The 17081-nt window shown below is 39.2% G+C and overlaps 1 protein-coding gene across 13 annotated transcripts in view; it reads left to right on the plus strand.

The window, feature by feature from the left end:
* The window catches only part of Pou2f1 (POU class 2 homeobox 1), a 136841-nt gene that overhangs the window by 102817 nt on the left and 16943 nt on the right, over positions 1-17081 (plus strand). For all 13 annotated transcript variants that reach the window (XR_003485644.2, XR_003485645.2, XM_035444896.1 and 10 more), the window contains 5 exons: positions 4595-4689; positions 7525-7698; positions 11318-11459; positions 12609-12754; positions 14188-14367. Coding sequence is in view for 11 of the 13 variants with exons in the window: in XM_035444896.1 (XP_035300787.1) it covers positions 4595-4689; positions 7525-7698; positions 11318-11459; positions 12609-12754; positions 14188-14367 (737 nt within the window). In the remaining 2 variants the exon portion in view is untranslated. The remainder of the gene's footprint in view (positions 1-4594; positions 4690-7524; positions 7699-11317; positions 11460-12608; positions 12755-14187; positions 14368-17081) is intronic.

Below are 17081 nucleotides of genomic sequence, written 5' to 3' on the forward strand. Positions count from 1 at the left end.
ATTTTCCTGAGCCTCTGTTCCTTACCTGAAGTGTGAGAGTAATTTTAGGATTTTTGTTCAAAAATTGTAGGATTCAGTTAGGAAACAAATGTAAGTAATTTCTGAAAATGTGCCTTATCCATTAGTAACCTTTTAATTTTTACCACTAATACCATTGACATCATCATATATCAGCAGCAGTCCATAGATAAAACTTAGAGAATGAAAAGTTTGTTCCTTTATACAATAAAAACTAGCTTGAAAGTAATTGGGACTCAGGAAATTGCTCAGTGGTTAAAGCACTTGCATAAGCTTAAGGACCCATATCGTGGCTTGGAAGGGCTCCAGAAGCCCATATAGGAATAGCAAGTTTGATAATCTAGCCAAGTCAGTTTCAAGTGAGAGACCCTGATTCTGTATATAAGGAGAGAAGGATTGAAGAGACTTCTGTCTTAACCTCTGGCCCACAAAAGCAGGTGTATGCACATACCCATATACATAAATACTCATTCAACAGCACCCCTGCCCCCACCCCCTCACCCCCACATCCACATCCACCCCATCACCAAAAAAAAAAAAAAAAAAAAAATCTAGAGGCAGCTTGTTCCACCGCTGTTGATTTGTAATCCTAATAATATAGGACAGAACCTTATTTCATCTAATAAGAACGATTAGCTTTATTTCCAGGAGAGTCACTATGATTAATAGTAACTCAAAATCTGATTCAGTCTTCTTCAGTTTTGTGTGGAGACGACAAGGATTGGATTTTAATAACAACAACAAAATATTTCTAGTGGGAGATTAGCCTCAAATTGAGCAATCATTTTTGCTTTTCTTGAGGGAGGGAATGTTGTTAATCTAAATATTTGAAAGTATAGTTTATAATATTCATAATATCACTGTAGTTATATAATTACTTAAAAACTAACAAGAGAAATAATATCCTCCCAGAATTGATTTTTCTTGAAAAAATTCTTACTGATATGCTTCTGAGTCATATTTCATGGCAACTTGTATTCTGCCTTTTCTACTGTCAACATTAATTTTAAAACTAAAGAAACACTTTTGTTAGAAAATACTGAATTTTGGCCAGGTGTTGGTGGTGCACGCCTTTAATCCCAGCACTCAGGAGGCAGAGGCAGGCAGATCTCTGTGAGTTCGAGGCCAGCCTGGTCTCCAGAGCGAGTGCCTGGATAGCCTCCAAAGCTACACAGAGAAACCCTGTCTCGAAAAACCAGAGAGAGAGAGAGAGAGAGAGAGAGAGAGAGAGAGAGAGAGAATGAGAATTCTGAATTTTGTGTTTGGGGAGTCTATTATTCTAGGGTGGGGATACTACAAAGTCTTGGCCCTCACGGAAGTGCTAGGCCTCTCAGCCCTTTCAGCATCTCAGCTGACCTTAGCTAGCAGGGAGGTAGGGATAAGATGACTTAAAATTTGAATTAGTTTAGAATATGCTACTGTGAACGAAAATTAACCATTCAGTATTATAATTTGATTAAATATGGCTATTTAAGTGCTGTTACCAAAGAGAAGCAAATATCCAACTTTCCTGCTAAACTTTAAAGAAACTCATCGCTAATTTCTGAGTCTGTACTTCTGTTTCATTTTTCATGTATTAGAATCTTGTTTTTATTCTTTTCAAAATAGTTTTAATAGATTAATTCTGACTATTGACATAAATGTTTTTTCCTCACTAGACAATAGTTTTGACTGTGTTCAAACCCGTAAAATCTACAATTACAGTTAATTTGCTCAGCAGTCTGTTGAGTGCCTGATAAGTATCATATATCATCCTAATTATTGGAGTTAAAATTTTCAGCAAGGTGAAATCCTCTGTTCTTATTTGGACTCAGACAGTAGTAAACCTAAACAAATGACTTGGATGACAGTATATCCAAAGAAGATGGGAGATGTGACTGACTTGGTAAAAGTTAACACGTGGAAGATGGGGTGTGTGGTATGAAGAAAACTTGCCTAGAGAGTGATGCCTGAACTGAGAACTAAGGAGTGAGGTGGAAACCTCTGCAACTAGGTGGGGATTTGGATGACTGGCCTTGTAAGCAATGAAGTATACAGAGAACCTGAGGGGAATGAGCCAAGAAAGGGAATACCAGTGTAACTAGAGATTAATGAATGAGAAAAAGTGGTAAGAAATGAAGTATAAGAACTTAGGCAATGGTTGGGGAGGCAGCTCACTGGTAAGTCTTGCCATGCTGAGTGAGTGTGGTAGCTCCACTTGTAATTGCAGAACTTGGAAGACAGAAACAGGATCTCCAGAACAAGCTGTTTAGTTAGACTATCCTAACAGAATTTGGGGTTCAGTCGAGAGTTCCTTCTTCAGTGAATAAAGTGGACAGTGATTGAGGAAGACTATGCACACATACGTAAGAGGAAGAAAAAGCAAGCAATACAGAACGAGATTTCCTAGAACTAAACAGATACTCTATTTTAAGTGTAATGGAGTGTTGTGTTGGTTTGCTGGTGTGGCGTGGTGTGGTCTGGCTGTGGAGCACAGGTGGACTTTGAACTTTTACATTAGCTTCCCATATGCTGAGACTGCAAACATGTACCACCAAGCCTGGCTCATTGTTGTTATGTAATCAAGCTTAAATACTTTGTAAACTTGAGCTGTAGAGAGGCTAGAGAGTAGGCTTAGTGGTTAACAGTGCTAACTTGTGCTGCTTTTGCCAGGTGCCAGGTTTAACTGCCAGCATTCACTTGGCAACTCACAACCATCTATAACTCTAGCCCCAGGGGAGCTAGTTCTTATGTACATGCAGGCAAGACACTCATACACATAAAAGAAAGAAATGTTTAAAAAAATTATTTTAAGATTGTACCATAGAGAGATATTTGGAAAAACATGGTAGTCATTTAAGCATGAGTAATTTTTTCTGAATCTGACTTTTAAGTTTTTGGCCATGTATATTCAATTTACTTAGTTTTAACATAGTTGCTATCTGATACAAACAAAAGGGCTCTCTCAAATCAAATCTATTTAGTATATTTGTTGTATTGGGGATCTACATTGTCAAATAAACCACCTATGTTAATTTCTTAAATTTAAGCAATGGCTACCTACAAACAAATGATAAAACCTAATATGTTTAATTTTTTATTGTTGTCTTATGTATTCCACTGTATCCAAGTTTAATAGCTAAGAAAATCTGAAAGATGTTGTTAACCCACCATAACTTACTGTCTCTCATTTCCAGTTCTGCTATCTCATCACAACCTTATATTTAGTATTTCAACATGATTATATTTGAAACTAAGTACTTAGATTAATTTCTTTGATGCAGTTTTATTCTGGGTTGCTCCTGTATTTATAACATTACAAAAAACCCAACAAATCCTATAGACTTAAATAATGACTGAGTATGTACTATAAATACTTCCAGGCGTTCAAAACAAATTTGCATTATGTTGTCCAGCCTGGCCTCTAACTTTGGGGCTCAAGTGACCCTCCTGCTCCAGTCTCCAGAGTAGCTGGGTCTACAGGCATGCACCTTTACACCCATTTTACTTATTGTTGGGTATCTCCCCTGTAGCTGCCCTCTGCACACCCTGCCCAACCCAAAGAAAATCTCCCATGTAGTAGCTCCACCCTGTGAGGGTAGTTAAGGTCTGACCCACAGACTTCCCCTCGTGGTTTCCCCTTGTAGCTTCTTCTCTTTCTTGGGACCACCTGGCTATGTTTTGCTTTGATTAAACCTGCACTTATTAATTTGTCTGATCTGCATCCGCAGAGAAATCAACTACCAGGATACGGGAACTTTTCACTTATCAATAACCTTTTTGTTTTGTTTTGTTTTGGAGATATGATTTCTCTGTGGCTTTGGAGGCTGTCCTGGAACTCACTCTGTAGACCAGGCTGGTCTGGAACTCACAGAGATCCACCTGCCTCTGCCTCCTGAGTGCTGGCATTAAAGGCGTGCACCACCAACTTTTAAACTGAGATTGTTTAGTGCATATGGTTGTTTACATGTCACCTTTATGTGCTAAGAACTTGAAAGCAGCATCTTCTCCCACTACAGGATTGCCTGCTTCGTCTAGAAATCTAGTCCCTGTTCCCAAGATTCCTTAGAGCAGCTTTTCTCTATCTGTGGGCCGACACCCTTTTGGGGGTCAAAGGACTCTATCATAGGAGTTGCATATCAGAGATCCTGCATACCACATACTGCATTGTGACTCATAACAGCAAATTGCTGTAATGAAGTAGCAATGAAAATAATTTTATGGTTGGGGGTCACCACAACATGAGGAACCCAATTAAAGAGTCAATGTGTTAGGAAGATTGAGAACCACAGTGTGAATTTTGGGTTAAGAAGTTGAACTTACCTTTAAATTCCCAGATGCTTTGATTTGAGTAGATCCTCATGCTCTTCCTCTTTTTAGGAAATAAAGTTCTTTCAAAGAACTTACTCAGATTACACTAAAGACCTAAAGGTTTGATTTAATGTTACATATTTTCATGCCATCTGTGTTTAATATGATTAACTTTAGCCAAAGAAATTAGATGTTAATCTGAAGATCAACAAAACTACCAGGAATCCAGTCAGAAACTTTGAGTTTATATTCTTTCTTATCCCCCTGAAATACTTATTTTTTACAGGTCTCCTGCAAGCGCAAAATCTTTTAACGCAACTACCTCAGCAAAGCCAAGCCAACCTCCTACAGCCACAGCCAAGCATCACCCTTACCTCCCAGGTCTGTTTTCTTACTCCATTGTTTTACTAATTTAAAAATTAAAGAAAAACACCCCCCCGTAATAACAATCTCAGGTGTTCAGAAGCTTACCAAAAACACAGTGCTGGACTTACTAGCTTGATAAACCAATGTTACCAAATTTATCCTTAAGTTCATAATGAATAGTCATGTTAGTAGCTGACTGATGTTGATAAATAGGAACACTGAAATGAAAGACCTAGGAATTCAGTCAAAATGTGTCCTTTGTCATTTGCCCCCTGCTAAAATGGCGAAGGAACTTGTATTCTGTATTTTCTCAGTACTTCCAGTAATTTTACTCTTTAAAATGAAAGTACAAAGATCTGTATATGCTTATAATAGATTAATTAATAAATTACCCCAAACTATTCATCAGATAGTAAGTTACATAAACTTATGAATAGCCATGTGATACATTTCTATTCAGCAATAAGAAGAAATGTACTTCTGAAAGCTACAGTTGCATGAATGAATTTCAAAAGCCTTACACTAAGTGATAGAAGCTGGGCTTTAAAAACTGAGTATTGTATGATTTCAGTTTACATAACATTTTAGAAAGGACAGAACTATCGGAATAGAAGTCCTATCAGTGCTTGTCAAGAAGAATGATAATGAAGATTAATGGCAAAGGGCTCAGAAAAAATTTGGGCAAGGATGGTAAAGACAATCTATATATTAGTAGTTATACAACTACTTAGGTGGAAAAGCATCACTGCAGTTTTAAATGGTAAGTTTTTTAATATACTGCATGCAAAATATATATACCGGAGACTTTCTGGCCTGCATGCTCTGTACATGTAGCAAACTTCATCCTGATTCTGCTCACTAAATGCTATTCCACCATTCTATATCTGGCCCAGTTCAGGCAGGGATTTTAGAGTAAGATACCAGATGTTCAAAGATACCCAAGCTATTTTTAGTTCATTATTATTTGACAAAGAGGCTACTTGATGCTGAAGGTGAAGGTACAGTCTAATAGTTGAGATCACCTCCGTCTGTCCACCATAGTCACTGTGCTAAGGATTCAGCAACATGAGATTCTAATGTATTTGGTGTCCTGTGTAGCTCCTCAAAAGGCAATGTTAAAATTACTCAATGTCAGCATGTCATGGAGACATGCTTTATTGTCTTTACTGAAGCAGTATAGCAGAGGGATTTGCCCCAATTATTATGTCATGCCTCTTATATAGTTTTCTGGGTCAGTTAGTTCCCTTGGAGAAAGCCTTAATGAGGTCAAGGTTGGGTAATATAGGGCCTGTGTAAATTACAAGAAGAAAATCTTGGTTTATAATCTCACCTGCACTGCCGCTCATAGGAGGGTCCAGCTGAGCAATTAGCATGCAGAATTCGGAGCACATCTATTTAGTGAACACTCAGAAGGAAGGCTCTACTTAGTACTTGTGAGTACAATAGAGTTGCCTGGTGTTTGAATGAATCAATGGTATTTTCTTTAAAATAGAAAGAAAGAGGGGATTGGAGAGATAGATGGCTTAGTAGTAGGACTCTGGCTGCCTTCCAGAGGACATGGGTGTGCTTTAGCTCCAGTTCCTAGGGATCCAGAGCACTTTTCCAGCCCCTGCAGGCACTGCATGCATATGGTGCACTGTCGTGCACTGAGGCACAGACATAAGATTGATGGGTGGCGCGGTGACAGGACTGTGCCGTATGTCCCCAAATAAGCTCTAGATAGGAATCAGGTATTGTATCATTAGAAAGAACTTGTCTCTTTTTACCCAAAGAAATTACATCACTGAGAAATAACTACAGCTTTCTTTTTCAAAGTAAGATAGTAGCAATGGAGAAAATTCACAAAAATTTAAGTTTAAAGTTTGTACACACTGAAAAAAAATTAAAAGCTGAATGAAGGAATTATTTGTACAAATATAAGAAGAGGGTATATATGCCATAATATTTGAAGAATTAACTGTCCTAAACTAAGAGTGAGAATAAAGATATCATTAATGTGATTGAGACCTGATATCCAGTACAAGGAAATACAGGTAATAATTGATACATGGAAAGTGTCTTGCTTAAGAGAAGTATTGTGTCAAAGGTGATGTACCATTTACTCCCTGGTGAACCAAATACTGTTTTAAGCTGAGAATACAAGCCCTGTGTCAGAAGCATGACATCATTTATCCAGTTGCCAGGAAAAATCCTTCATAAATTTATCCTACGGAACTTTCTGCTGGTGGTAGTGGTACCTGCTTAATCCAAGTACTGTGGAAATTGAGGCAGTGGATTACATAGTGAATTCCAGGCCAATCTGGGCTACGGTGTATTGGAGGAAGGAGGAGGAGGTGCTGGGGGTGCAGGAGCAGATATTTCTTTTTGTCCTCTGTTTTCTTGAGTTTTTTTTTTTTTTTTTATGGATTTCATACATTTTGATCATATTCCTCATCCTCATCTCTCCTCCCTCACTTCCAAACTCACCCAAATTCATGTTCTCATACGCATCCAAGTTTGTGTTCTCATACCCATCCAACTTCATGTTCTTTTTCTCTCTTTCTTGCTGCTTTTTAATTTTACAAAATCCCATAGAGCCCATGGCATTTTGGCTTATTAATCCTGAGCATGGGGCTGCCCTGGAATGTAGCCAATACACCAGGTGTCACTTCATTGAGGAAAACTGGCTTTCTCACGTCCAACAGCAAATGCCAATAACTCCTCAAGTAAGGCTGGGACTTTATGCCTATCCTCTCTCCTCTATGCTAGGATTTTGTCTGGTTTGAACTTATGTGAGTCTGTTTATTAAGTTGCTTGCACATTACAACTATAAGCTTAAGTGTCTTCATTATTCTGTTTGCTCTCCAACAGCCAGCCACCCCAACTCGCACAATAGCAGCAACCCCAATTCAGACACTTCCACAGAGCCAGACAACACCAAAGCGAATTGATACTCCCAGCTTGGAGGAGCCCAGTGACCTTGAGGAGCTTGAGCAATTTGCCAAGACCTTCAAACAAAGACGAATCAAACTTGGATTCACTCAGGTAGATTGACGTCACCTGTTCTAGTTCATTCTCTATTTCTGTGATAAAACACTAACCAAAACCAACTTTTGGAGAAAGAGGCTTTATTTAGTTTCCACTTCTAACCCATCAGTGAGGGAAGTTGGAGGAGGAACCTGACGGCAGGCACTGAAGCAGAAGCATAGAGGGACACTGCTGGCTTGTTCCACTGTCCTTCTTAACTGCCCAGGCCCACCAGCTCAGGGATGGCACTGCCCACAGTCTCCTGGGCCCTCTTATATTAATTAGCAAGAAATGTTCTATTTTATACCCATGGGCCAATCTGATAGAGGTAACTCTTCAATTAAAATTCTCTCTTTCCAGATCTGTCAAGTTTGACAATGAAGTGTAGCCATTACAGAGCTCTCTTACATATCCTTTCATGGCTAGCTGTGAATACTTTCTAAGGAGCAGGATGTTTCTCAGTCATACTGATTTAGCATTTAAAATTTTAGAATATTGTGCATTTGGTTATTAGGTTCATACATTTATTTGTGATATTAATATTAGGTTAAAAATTTCCAAGTGTGTTTCACAACAGTGGCCTCTGAAATGATATCAGTAAAATGTTTGTTTGAGTAGACTGACTGTGCTAAGGGTTTCGTGTTAAAGAACACGTGGTGATAGAGCTTACACTACTACATATGTCACGTGGAAAGAATAAGGATTCAGGCCTTTTGAAAAGACTCTATCTTTTGGGGATAGAGTGCCCTCCCTCCTTTCTCTCAGCCTAAAATGCGATTAGTCAAGTAAGAATCTATTGAAGTTTTTTTTTATTATTTAAAAAAAGTAGATTAATCAAATCCAAATCTTTTAATGTCAACTAGCAGAGGGCTTGAAAAGTGAAATAAGTGTGCTTAATGGTTTAAGGAAGCTTTGGGTACATAACGTTTTTCTTAGTGCTGCCACTATACCCCGATTAGCCTGTCAAAAACAATGCTTCAAAACCAGGAAAGAAATTAAACTTACAACTATGTGAAATGGCTGGAGATCATTAGCTGAAAGAAAAAAGTCTTAATGTATGGATTGAGTAGTATATTTATACAATCTGGAAAAACTGATGTTTTCTTTCCAGAAAGCTTCCATTCACATGCTTTCCGGATTAGGTTGTGTGGAAAGTACGGAATGCACCTCTGCTCTGGTAGATCAAAATCAAAGTGACATCACTGCCTGCTGTATTCTAGATCTAGTCAGGAATTAGATTTTTTTATTCCTTGTATTTGAAGATTTATTTTTTGCCCAAAGAAACTACAAATTAGGAATTTAAAACAGATAAAATTTTACATGAAATGCATTCACATTTTTGAGGAATTTCAGATATAAGGAAACAAATTAAGGGTCCCAGTGCTTGCCACCAAGCCTGATGATCTGAGCTTGGTCCCAAACCCCACATGGTGCACCGGAACACAGATGCATCTGCATCTCCTCCATGGGCAGCTCTCCTGGGTAGACATCCCAGGACTCCGGCATCTGCAACATCTTGTCTCCAAAATAGTTCAGGTTTCAATTTCACAGCTTCATGTAGTGGCCTCTTAGGGCCCCTATTCAGGGACTCTCCTGTCACATGCCTGGCCTCCGTGGCTTTCCTTTATCTCGAAGGTTGATTCCACAACCTTTTTACTCCATCATTTTATTTACTCTACAGCAAGAACCACATGGCCAGTGCTACCAAGTTCTTCTGACAGCTTGGGCTGGAATGTGGAATTACTTTGCATAAGCTTTGATTTGTTATTACTGTTTAGAAACAGATTGATTCCTTAAGCTTTTTGTTTTCACAAGTTACGGAATTAACTAGGTGGGATCTTACTATAAGGGAACTCCCTTTATTCCATTTTCCCTTATCTCTTTCATTACAAACCTTGGCTCCAACATTAAGCTTCCTGGTGCTCTTTTTCTCCTCAGACTGTACATTTTATATTTCTTGGTAGGCTACATGAAACTTGTATTAAATAATCCTAATAAATTAAAATGAACAAAACCACACTTAAGCTATGCTTTTAAATACATCCTTTCCTTGACTCCACATATAATAGACAATCTAATCTCAAAAATGTGGATCTGGGGGATTAAAAGAACTCAGGTAATTCCAACTCAGTCGTGTTCCTAAAGCAAGACATAACAACACAATTTTAGAGTCCTGGCACTTGAGAAACTGGGACGGGAAGATCACCTGTTCAAATCCATTCCTGGTCTCAACAGATTGGGGCTGGAGAGATTGCTCATTAGAGGTTGCACTTGCTGGTCTTGCAGAGGACCTAGTTCTGTTCCCAGCTTCTTTATTTTAGCTCACAATGATCCTGAAATTCTAGTTCCAGGGGATGTGATGCCCTCTTCTGACCTCTGTGGGCACTGCACACATGTTATACATACATACACATAGGCAAAATATTCATACACATAAAACAAACAAAAATCTAAAAAATAATTAAAAATAATGTTGCCAGGTTTTTTGAGAGTTGCTTATCTCACAGTAGAGTTAGCTTTGCACATTTTGAGTGAGAAATGCTATACTTTTCTGCCCTGACACTAATCTAGTTGAAATGGGCATGTGAGCCACTTAAACTCCATGAGCTCCTCCTATTATCTATAAAATAACTTATGATACATCATCTTCATGGTAGAACAAGAGAGATCCAGCTGGAAGAAAGTACTGTGTACATTTCAAAGGTGATAATCTTGTAGGGAAAGGCATCTTTTGTAATATATTCAGAGGATCATTGTTCTGTTTCAGTAAGGTTGCCAAGTTTCCAGTGCCCATGAAGGTTTGACTAAATGGGTCAAACCTCTCTACTGTGAATTTCTATCTCTATAATGGCTGCAAATGTGGTCTTTTAAAATAGCTGGTTTTGTGACCAACTTTGAAATTTAAACTAAGAGTGAAAATAGATTTTTTTTATAGCCTCTACATATGAGAAGAACTATAAAGAATGGAAGGGTCATTTTTAAATTTTAAAGTGATTTGTGTGAAATTTGGTTGGTTTGGAAATTCCTGGTTGAGGGGCACTTGCTACTAAGCCTATGATCTGGGCTCAATCCCCAGAGCCTACATTGTAGAAGGAGAGAGCCAACTCCCTCAAATTGTCCTCTGATTTCCACATGGGCACTATGGCACTCTTGGGCCCAGTTACACAGTAAATAAATAAATAAACAAACAAACAAATAAATATGCAAGAATAAGAATGACTTGCAGGCTTCTCTAAACATCTAATGCGTATAAGTGATGCAGGTAGATTTTAAAGGGTACTCAGATCATTTTGGTTCAATTAATGGAGGGGCATTAGTATATCAGAACTTTGAAGACTTGGAAGTTTTGGTATGGTGATTATAGTTGTATAAGTTAACTAGAGGAGACTCAAAATAGAAAGCACATGGGGTAATATTGAAGGCTTCTATGATTGATGCCCTGCCTATTTCTCCCTACAGTCCTAGACTCTCCATTGGGAGTAAAGTTGGTGGGAAAATGGAGTAACTAGAAGATGGCCAGTTATTTTCCTAGAGCAGCAGTTAATGGAGTAGGGGAGCCTTTCAGAGTAGAGGTTGGAAACCTTAATGACATGAAGCTCTTTTCCTCTCTCCCCCTTTTCTGTTCTGTATTGTTCAGGGTGATGTTGGGCTCGCTATGGGGAAATTATATGGAAATGACTTCAGCCAAACCACCATTTCTCGATTTGAAGCCTTGAACCTCAGCTTTAAGAACATGTGCAAGTTAAAGCCACTTTTAGAGAAGTGGCTAAATGATGCAGGTAAGTGACTACACCAAGAAATTTCTTCTTTGCCCATGGGATTTTACAGGAGGGCTTATTCTGCAAAGTGAGGTCTTGCTATATTGCTGATAAAACAGAATGTTGGAGCCTCTAATCTTACAAATTATGATTATATAAACCAGAGAGATACTTCATCTTAATATTCCAGTAATTATAGTATAAATAACCAGCAATAATTGTAGCCTTAGAATTTTTCTGTATTTGAGCCAGGGTTGGGGTGGACATACAGTATTTGAGCGTGAGTATAAGAAGGCCTGCGTGTATAATCTGGAAGAGCATACAGATTATTCCTTCCTTAATAGATTGCCTTAGAATTTGTTCCTGTTAATATTTCTACTTTTGCTAAAAATGGCCACTTATTTCATAGAAAAATGTTAGGTCTTGAATTATTTATTTTATTTTGAGATATCCTTTTGGAAATTTTGAACCCCCAAATCAAAGACTTTGGGAGCTAAAAGGAACTAAAGGCACTTAACCATGTTGTTTCCGTTATGGATAGAAACAAAATTAGGCCTTTGGAAAAGATAACCTTGGCACACCCACACTTCTAGCATACTGAGTCAGTAGCTGGGGGTGAAGTTTAGCTGACTATTGTCTTTTTTGCAGACACAGGCAATAACTACTGATCTGCCCCATCTCAGTTCATATGAATAGAAAGAAATCCATTGTAATGTGCTCAGGCTTGTTCAGCTGTTAAGAAAGGATACTCTCCTGTCCTTAAAGAAGTTAGAAGTACCCTCTCCCTACTATTTATTATGCCAAGAAACTGAGAAATCATCTCTAAACAGTAAATATCCAGTGATTGCCAAAATAATTTCTTCCTTTTTAATCCTCAGTACTTATAAACAAGCAAAAGAACAGAACTAAGGGAAGTGTAAGTGAAAAATAAACCTTTATTCTCAGAAACAAACCAAAAATGAATGGTGACAAATGATAATCTTGGAACAAAGAATGCCAACAAGGACAGTAGAAAACTGATGGTAGTGAAAAATGCATCTGTGTAGATTATATTAAAAAATCACACATACCAAGCTTTAAATATTTTTGCCAGTTTTATTGTTCATATGTATTCTGTATGTAAATCCTTGAGCTCAGCTTTTTTCCCCTGTGTTTTCTTCACTCTTACAGAGAACCTGTCATCTGATTCTACAGCATCTAGCCCAAGTGCCCTGAATTCCCCAGGGTTGGGGGCTGAGGGCTTGAATCGTAGGAGGAAAAAACGCACCAGCATAGAGACCAACATCCGTGTGGCCTTAGAGAAGAGTTTCATGGAGGTCAGTGAGGTTTACTTTTTGTGTGCATCTGGTTGTCTCAAGTACTACTGTTAGGGACTGTCGCTAGGTAATGGGACTTAACCTTGTCTTCCTTCCTGATGGGCATTTTAACATGGAGGAAGTAAGATACTATAATACTGACACTTGAATACTGCAGGACTGAAGCGTGACCTTGGTTCTAATTGTGTGAGCATTTGGTAAGGAGCATCAGAATTAATCCTACATATAGGAAAAGGTGGGAGGAAAGTACCTTAGGCAGAAATCTTACTCTAAATTCATAAAGAGCTGTGTTTACTTGAGGAAACATTAATTCAGGAGTCTTCATTGGCTTTGCCTGTTGTTAAACGTGTGGCAGGGCACTTCACTTGATTTTAAGATTAAGTTGTTGCACTCTGAAATTGCCTTCCTTTCCTGCCTCAGAAGTATGAGGTGTATATTTGGTCATATGCATAAAGACTGAGAAACTCACATGTTACTAATAAATTGTAAGTTTGTATTCTTTTGTTAACATTAAGATTAGTATACCTAAGCCAGGCATGAGGCATTTTAATCCCAGCACCTGAGGTCAGCCTGGTGTACATAAAATCCTGGTTTGATTCCTAATATCCACATGGCAGCTCACAACGATCTGTCATTCCAGGTCTAGGACAGTCAGCACTGTCTTCTGGCCTCTGAGGACACTATACAAAAATGCAGGCAACACACCCACACACACACAATAAACTTTTAAAAAAGAAAAAGTGCATGCCTTTAATCCATCCCTGGGAAGGCAGAAGCAGGCAGATCTCTGAGATAAAAGCCAGCCTGGTCTACAGAGAGAGTTCCATGAAAGACCCCCCATGGGGTGGGATCCTGGGGTGACCACTTGGGAATGTGGCGACCCCAATCACCAGGTGGAGGCCAGGACTTGATGCTTTATTGCAGTTGTTTAACTAGCTAACCCCTTTAGCTCGGGCCTTTCATTCACCCATCATGGCAGATGGCTGGGGGAAAAGACCCCAGGAAACCCAGGGACAAAAATCTTATAGGACAGCATAAGGGGGGGTGTCTAGGGGTACGCACAGGCTCAGGATTGGTGTGACCTGTCCTGTGTTGATTGGTCAACTGGTTGTTATGGCCCATAGGCCCTCCCAGGGTGGTTGCTATTGCTCTGCACCTCCTAGTGACCAAGGCAAGGTCAGGCAAGCACATGTTAGACTGTTATGGCTGCCAAAACGGGGAGCTGGTCCCTTCACCAGGACAGCCAGGGCTACACAGAAAAACCTGTTTCAAAAAAAAATAAATAAATAATCATCATCATCATCATCATCATCATCATCATCATCCAGGGCTGGGATATAATTAATTCAAATGCTTGTCCCTGGATTCAATCTCCAAGAATGCAAATATATAAACGGAAATTTTAAAAGTTGAGATTTTTTTCCCTCTCTTAGAATCAAAAGCCTACCTCGGAAGATATCACCTTGATTGCTGAACAACTCAATATGGAAAAGGAGGTGATTCGTGTTTGGTTTTGTAACCGCCGCCAGAAAGAGAAAAGAATCAACCCACCAAGCAGTGGTGGGACCAGCAGCTCACCTATCAAAGCAATTTTCCCCAGCCCAACCTCACTGGTAAGAACTAATGTGGAACAGATAAGTTCTTCAAGGACTTAATTTTTAGTTTTACAAATGGCCTGTGAAAGTCAATTCATTTCTGAGTTGTCTCAATTACATTTCTGTTACTGTGATAAGATACCATGAATGACCATGGCAATTTATAAAAGAAAGCATTTAATTTCAGTTTACCATTCCCAAGGATGGGTCCATAATGATGGAACATAGCAACAACAAAGGGCTCACATTTTGATCCTCATATAGAGAGACAGCTAGTGGAATGTGCTTTGAATCCTCAAAGCCCACCCCAGTGACACCTCTTACAACAAGGCCAACAGTTAAGAAAGTGTGTGTGTGGGGGGGGCGCATACAGCTTGGATAAATATATAAAATACCTACTTTAAATATTCCAAAATTATGAAATTTCTCATTGTGAATCCAAGAACTTAATGGTTTCTTTTGTTTTTGGAAGTAAATAATTTCAATTCTTTTTTGTTTCCTTGCGATTTTTCCTGCAGCTAATAAGGTTACACTGCAAGAATAGATTTGCTCCTGATTTATAGTTGAGGGGAGGGGTTAAGTTCCTTCCTGTTCAGTCCTAAAGCCCATTTTAGTAAACTTACATGATTAATCAACAGTAAATCTCAAATACTCACTCTGGGACAGTAGGTCGGCCTTTGATATGGAACTTTATTAATCACTCTTTCATTGCATGAGAACATCTCCTGGATGGGAGAGGCATGCCATGGTCACAGGACTCCCATATTTACTTTTTCTTCCTTTTAGGATAATTGTAGGTCACTCACAGATGATGCCAGTCAGGCTTCAAAAAATGCACAGATTATTGAGTCTTCATTTCTGTTTCTTTTGTTCTTGTTAATAGGCTTTCGTTTTATTTTACTATTATTTCATGTTACATATACCACCTTAGGTTTTTGAGACAGGGTTTTTCTATGTATCCTTGCCTGCCTCTGCTTGCCAGGTTCGAGAATTAAAGAGATGTGACATCACACTTGGCTTCACAGGGTTTAAAACTAAAGTCAGCATTGTCAATTAAGTGAAAGTTGTGAGTTATTAAAGTTGTAATCAGAACTATGATGTTTTTACAAAAAACATAGTCATTAGATAACAGTTTTGTCTGAGTGATTATTTTATTTTCAGGCTTAGCTATATAAGAAGAAGGCAGTGTCTTACAAAATGGTAGGATGCTTATCATAATTTTTCAAAAATGCTAAATTGTTTTAAAAATATGTTTCTCAGCTGGGTGGGGTGGCACTTGGGAGGCAGAGGCAGGTGGATTTCTGATTTTAAGACCAGCCTGACCTACAGTGAGTTGGAGGAGAGCCAAGGCTACACAGAGAAACCCTGTCTCAGAAAGAAAGAAGGAAGGAAGGGAAGAAGGAAAGAAAAGAAAAAAAAATCTGCTTCACTAGAGCTGGGCATGGTAGTATACATATACCCTCATTTTATTAGTTTGAAAATTTCAGTGTATTTTGATTGTGTTTTCTTCTTCCCCAGCTCCTGCAACTCCAACCACACACAAACAACTGGTGTCATTTTTTTTTTTTAACCCATAAGTCCAAGTTGTGTTGTCCATGTACTCTTAGGTGTATGATCATCCACTAGAGTGTGATTGATTTACCAGTGGCCACACCTTTAAACACAAACAAACAATCAAACTCTCCTGCTCCCAACAGCTATCAGATGCCAATAGTTCCAGAGGCAGGAGTTGGAGTTCATGCCCACCTCCTTGCTTCATGCTGGGATTTTGTCTGTGGGTGTTGTGCATGCTGTCATAACTGCTGTGAGTTTATGAGTAGTTTCCTTCTGGGTCAAGAAATCAATTTCCCACCTTCCCTGGCTCTTAGAATCTTTCCTCCCTTTTGCATTGATTCTGAGCCTTAAGAGTAGGTGTGATATAAATGCCCCCCCCCACTTTTGGGGGGGGGTTCAAGACAGGGCTTCTCTGTGTAGTCCTGACTGTCCTGGAACTCACTTTGTAGACCAGGGTGACCTCAAACTCAGAGATCTACCTGCCTCTGCCTCCTGAGTGCTGGGATTAAAGGCGTGTGCCACCACTGCCTGGCTAGATGTCCCTTTTAGGGCCAAGCATTCCTTAGTGTCCTATTATGTGTACATCATGACCAGTTGTGAGCCTGTGTGTGAATCTCCTCTAGTTTAGGGGAGAGGCTTCTCTGATAAAAGGAGAGGTGCCCTCGTCTGTAGCACATAAAAGACCCAGAGACAGATATTAGGATTCAAGCTTCAAGCTGAAGGTCAGAAAAGCAAAGCAGCCAGCCACTAGCTCTTACCTCTACCTCACCTCAGACCCAAAGGAGTGATCCTCCAACTGCTCCCGATTCTATTGCTCCTCTGATTCACTCAGACTGCTATGGCCTCCTCAGTGTGGTAGAGACTTCAATGTGGCTCTCTTCAATGTGGCTGAAGAATGAACTGCCAGCTCTGAGACCCTGCTACTGTATTTAATACCTCTCATGAGTCCTGTGATCCCGAGTGCCGAGACATCTTTGTGTGAGCTCTGTTTCTCTTTAGGACTGTATCAAGTTTGTATAGCTCAGTGTGGCCTTGAACTAACAGAATCTGTCTACCTCTTAATCCTGAGTCTGGGGATTAAAGGTGTGTGCCTGGCTCTATGGCTTGTGGCTGACTTTGCTGTTAGAATTCTCAGGGAAGCTTTAATAAAGCATAAATAATATATCACTACAGTAATC

This window comes from Cricetulus griseus, chromosome 5, assembly GCF_003668045.3.
Source record: "Cricetulus griseus strain 17A/GY chromosome 5, alternate assembly CriGri-PICRH-1.0, whole genome shotgun sequence".
Taxonomy (NCBI): Eukaryota; Metazoa; Chordata; class Mammalia; order Rodentia; family Cricetidae; genus Cricetulus; species Cricetulus griseus.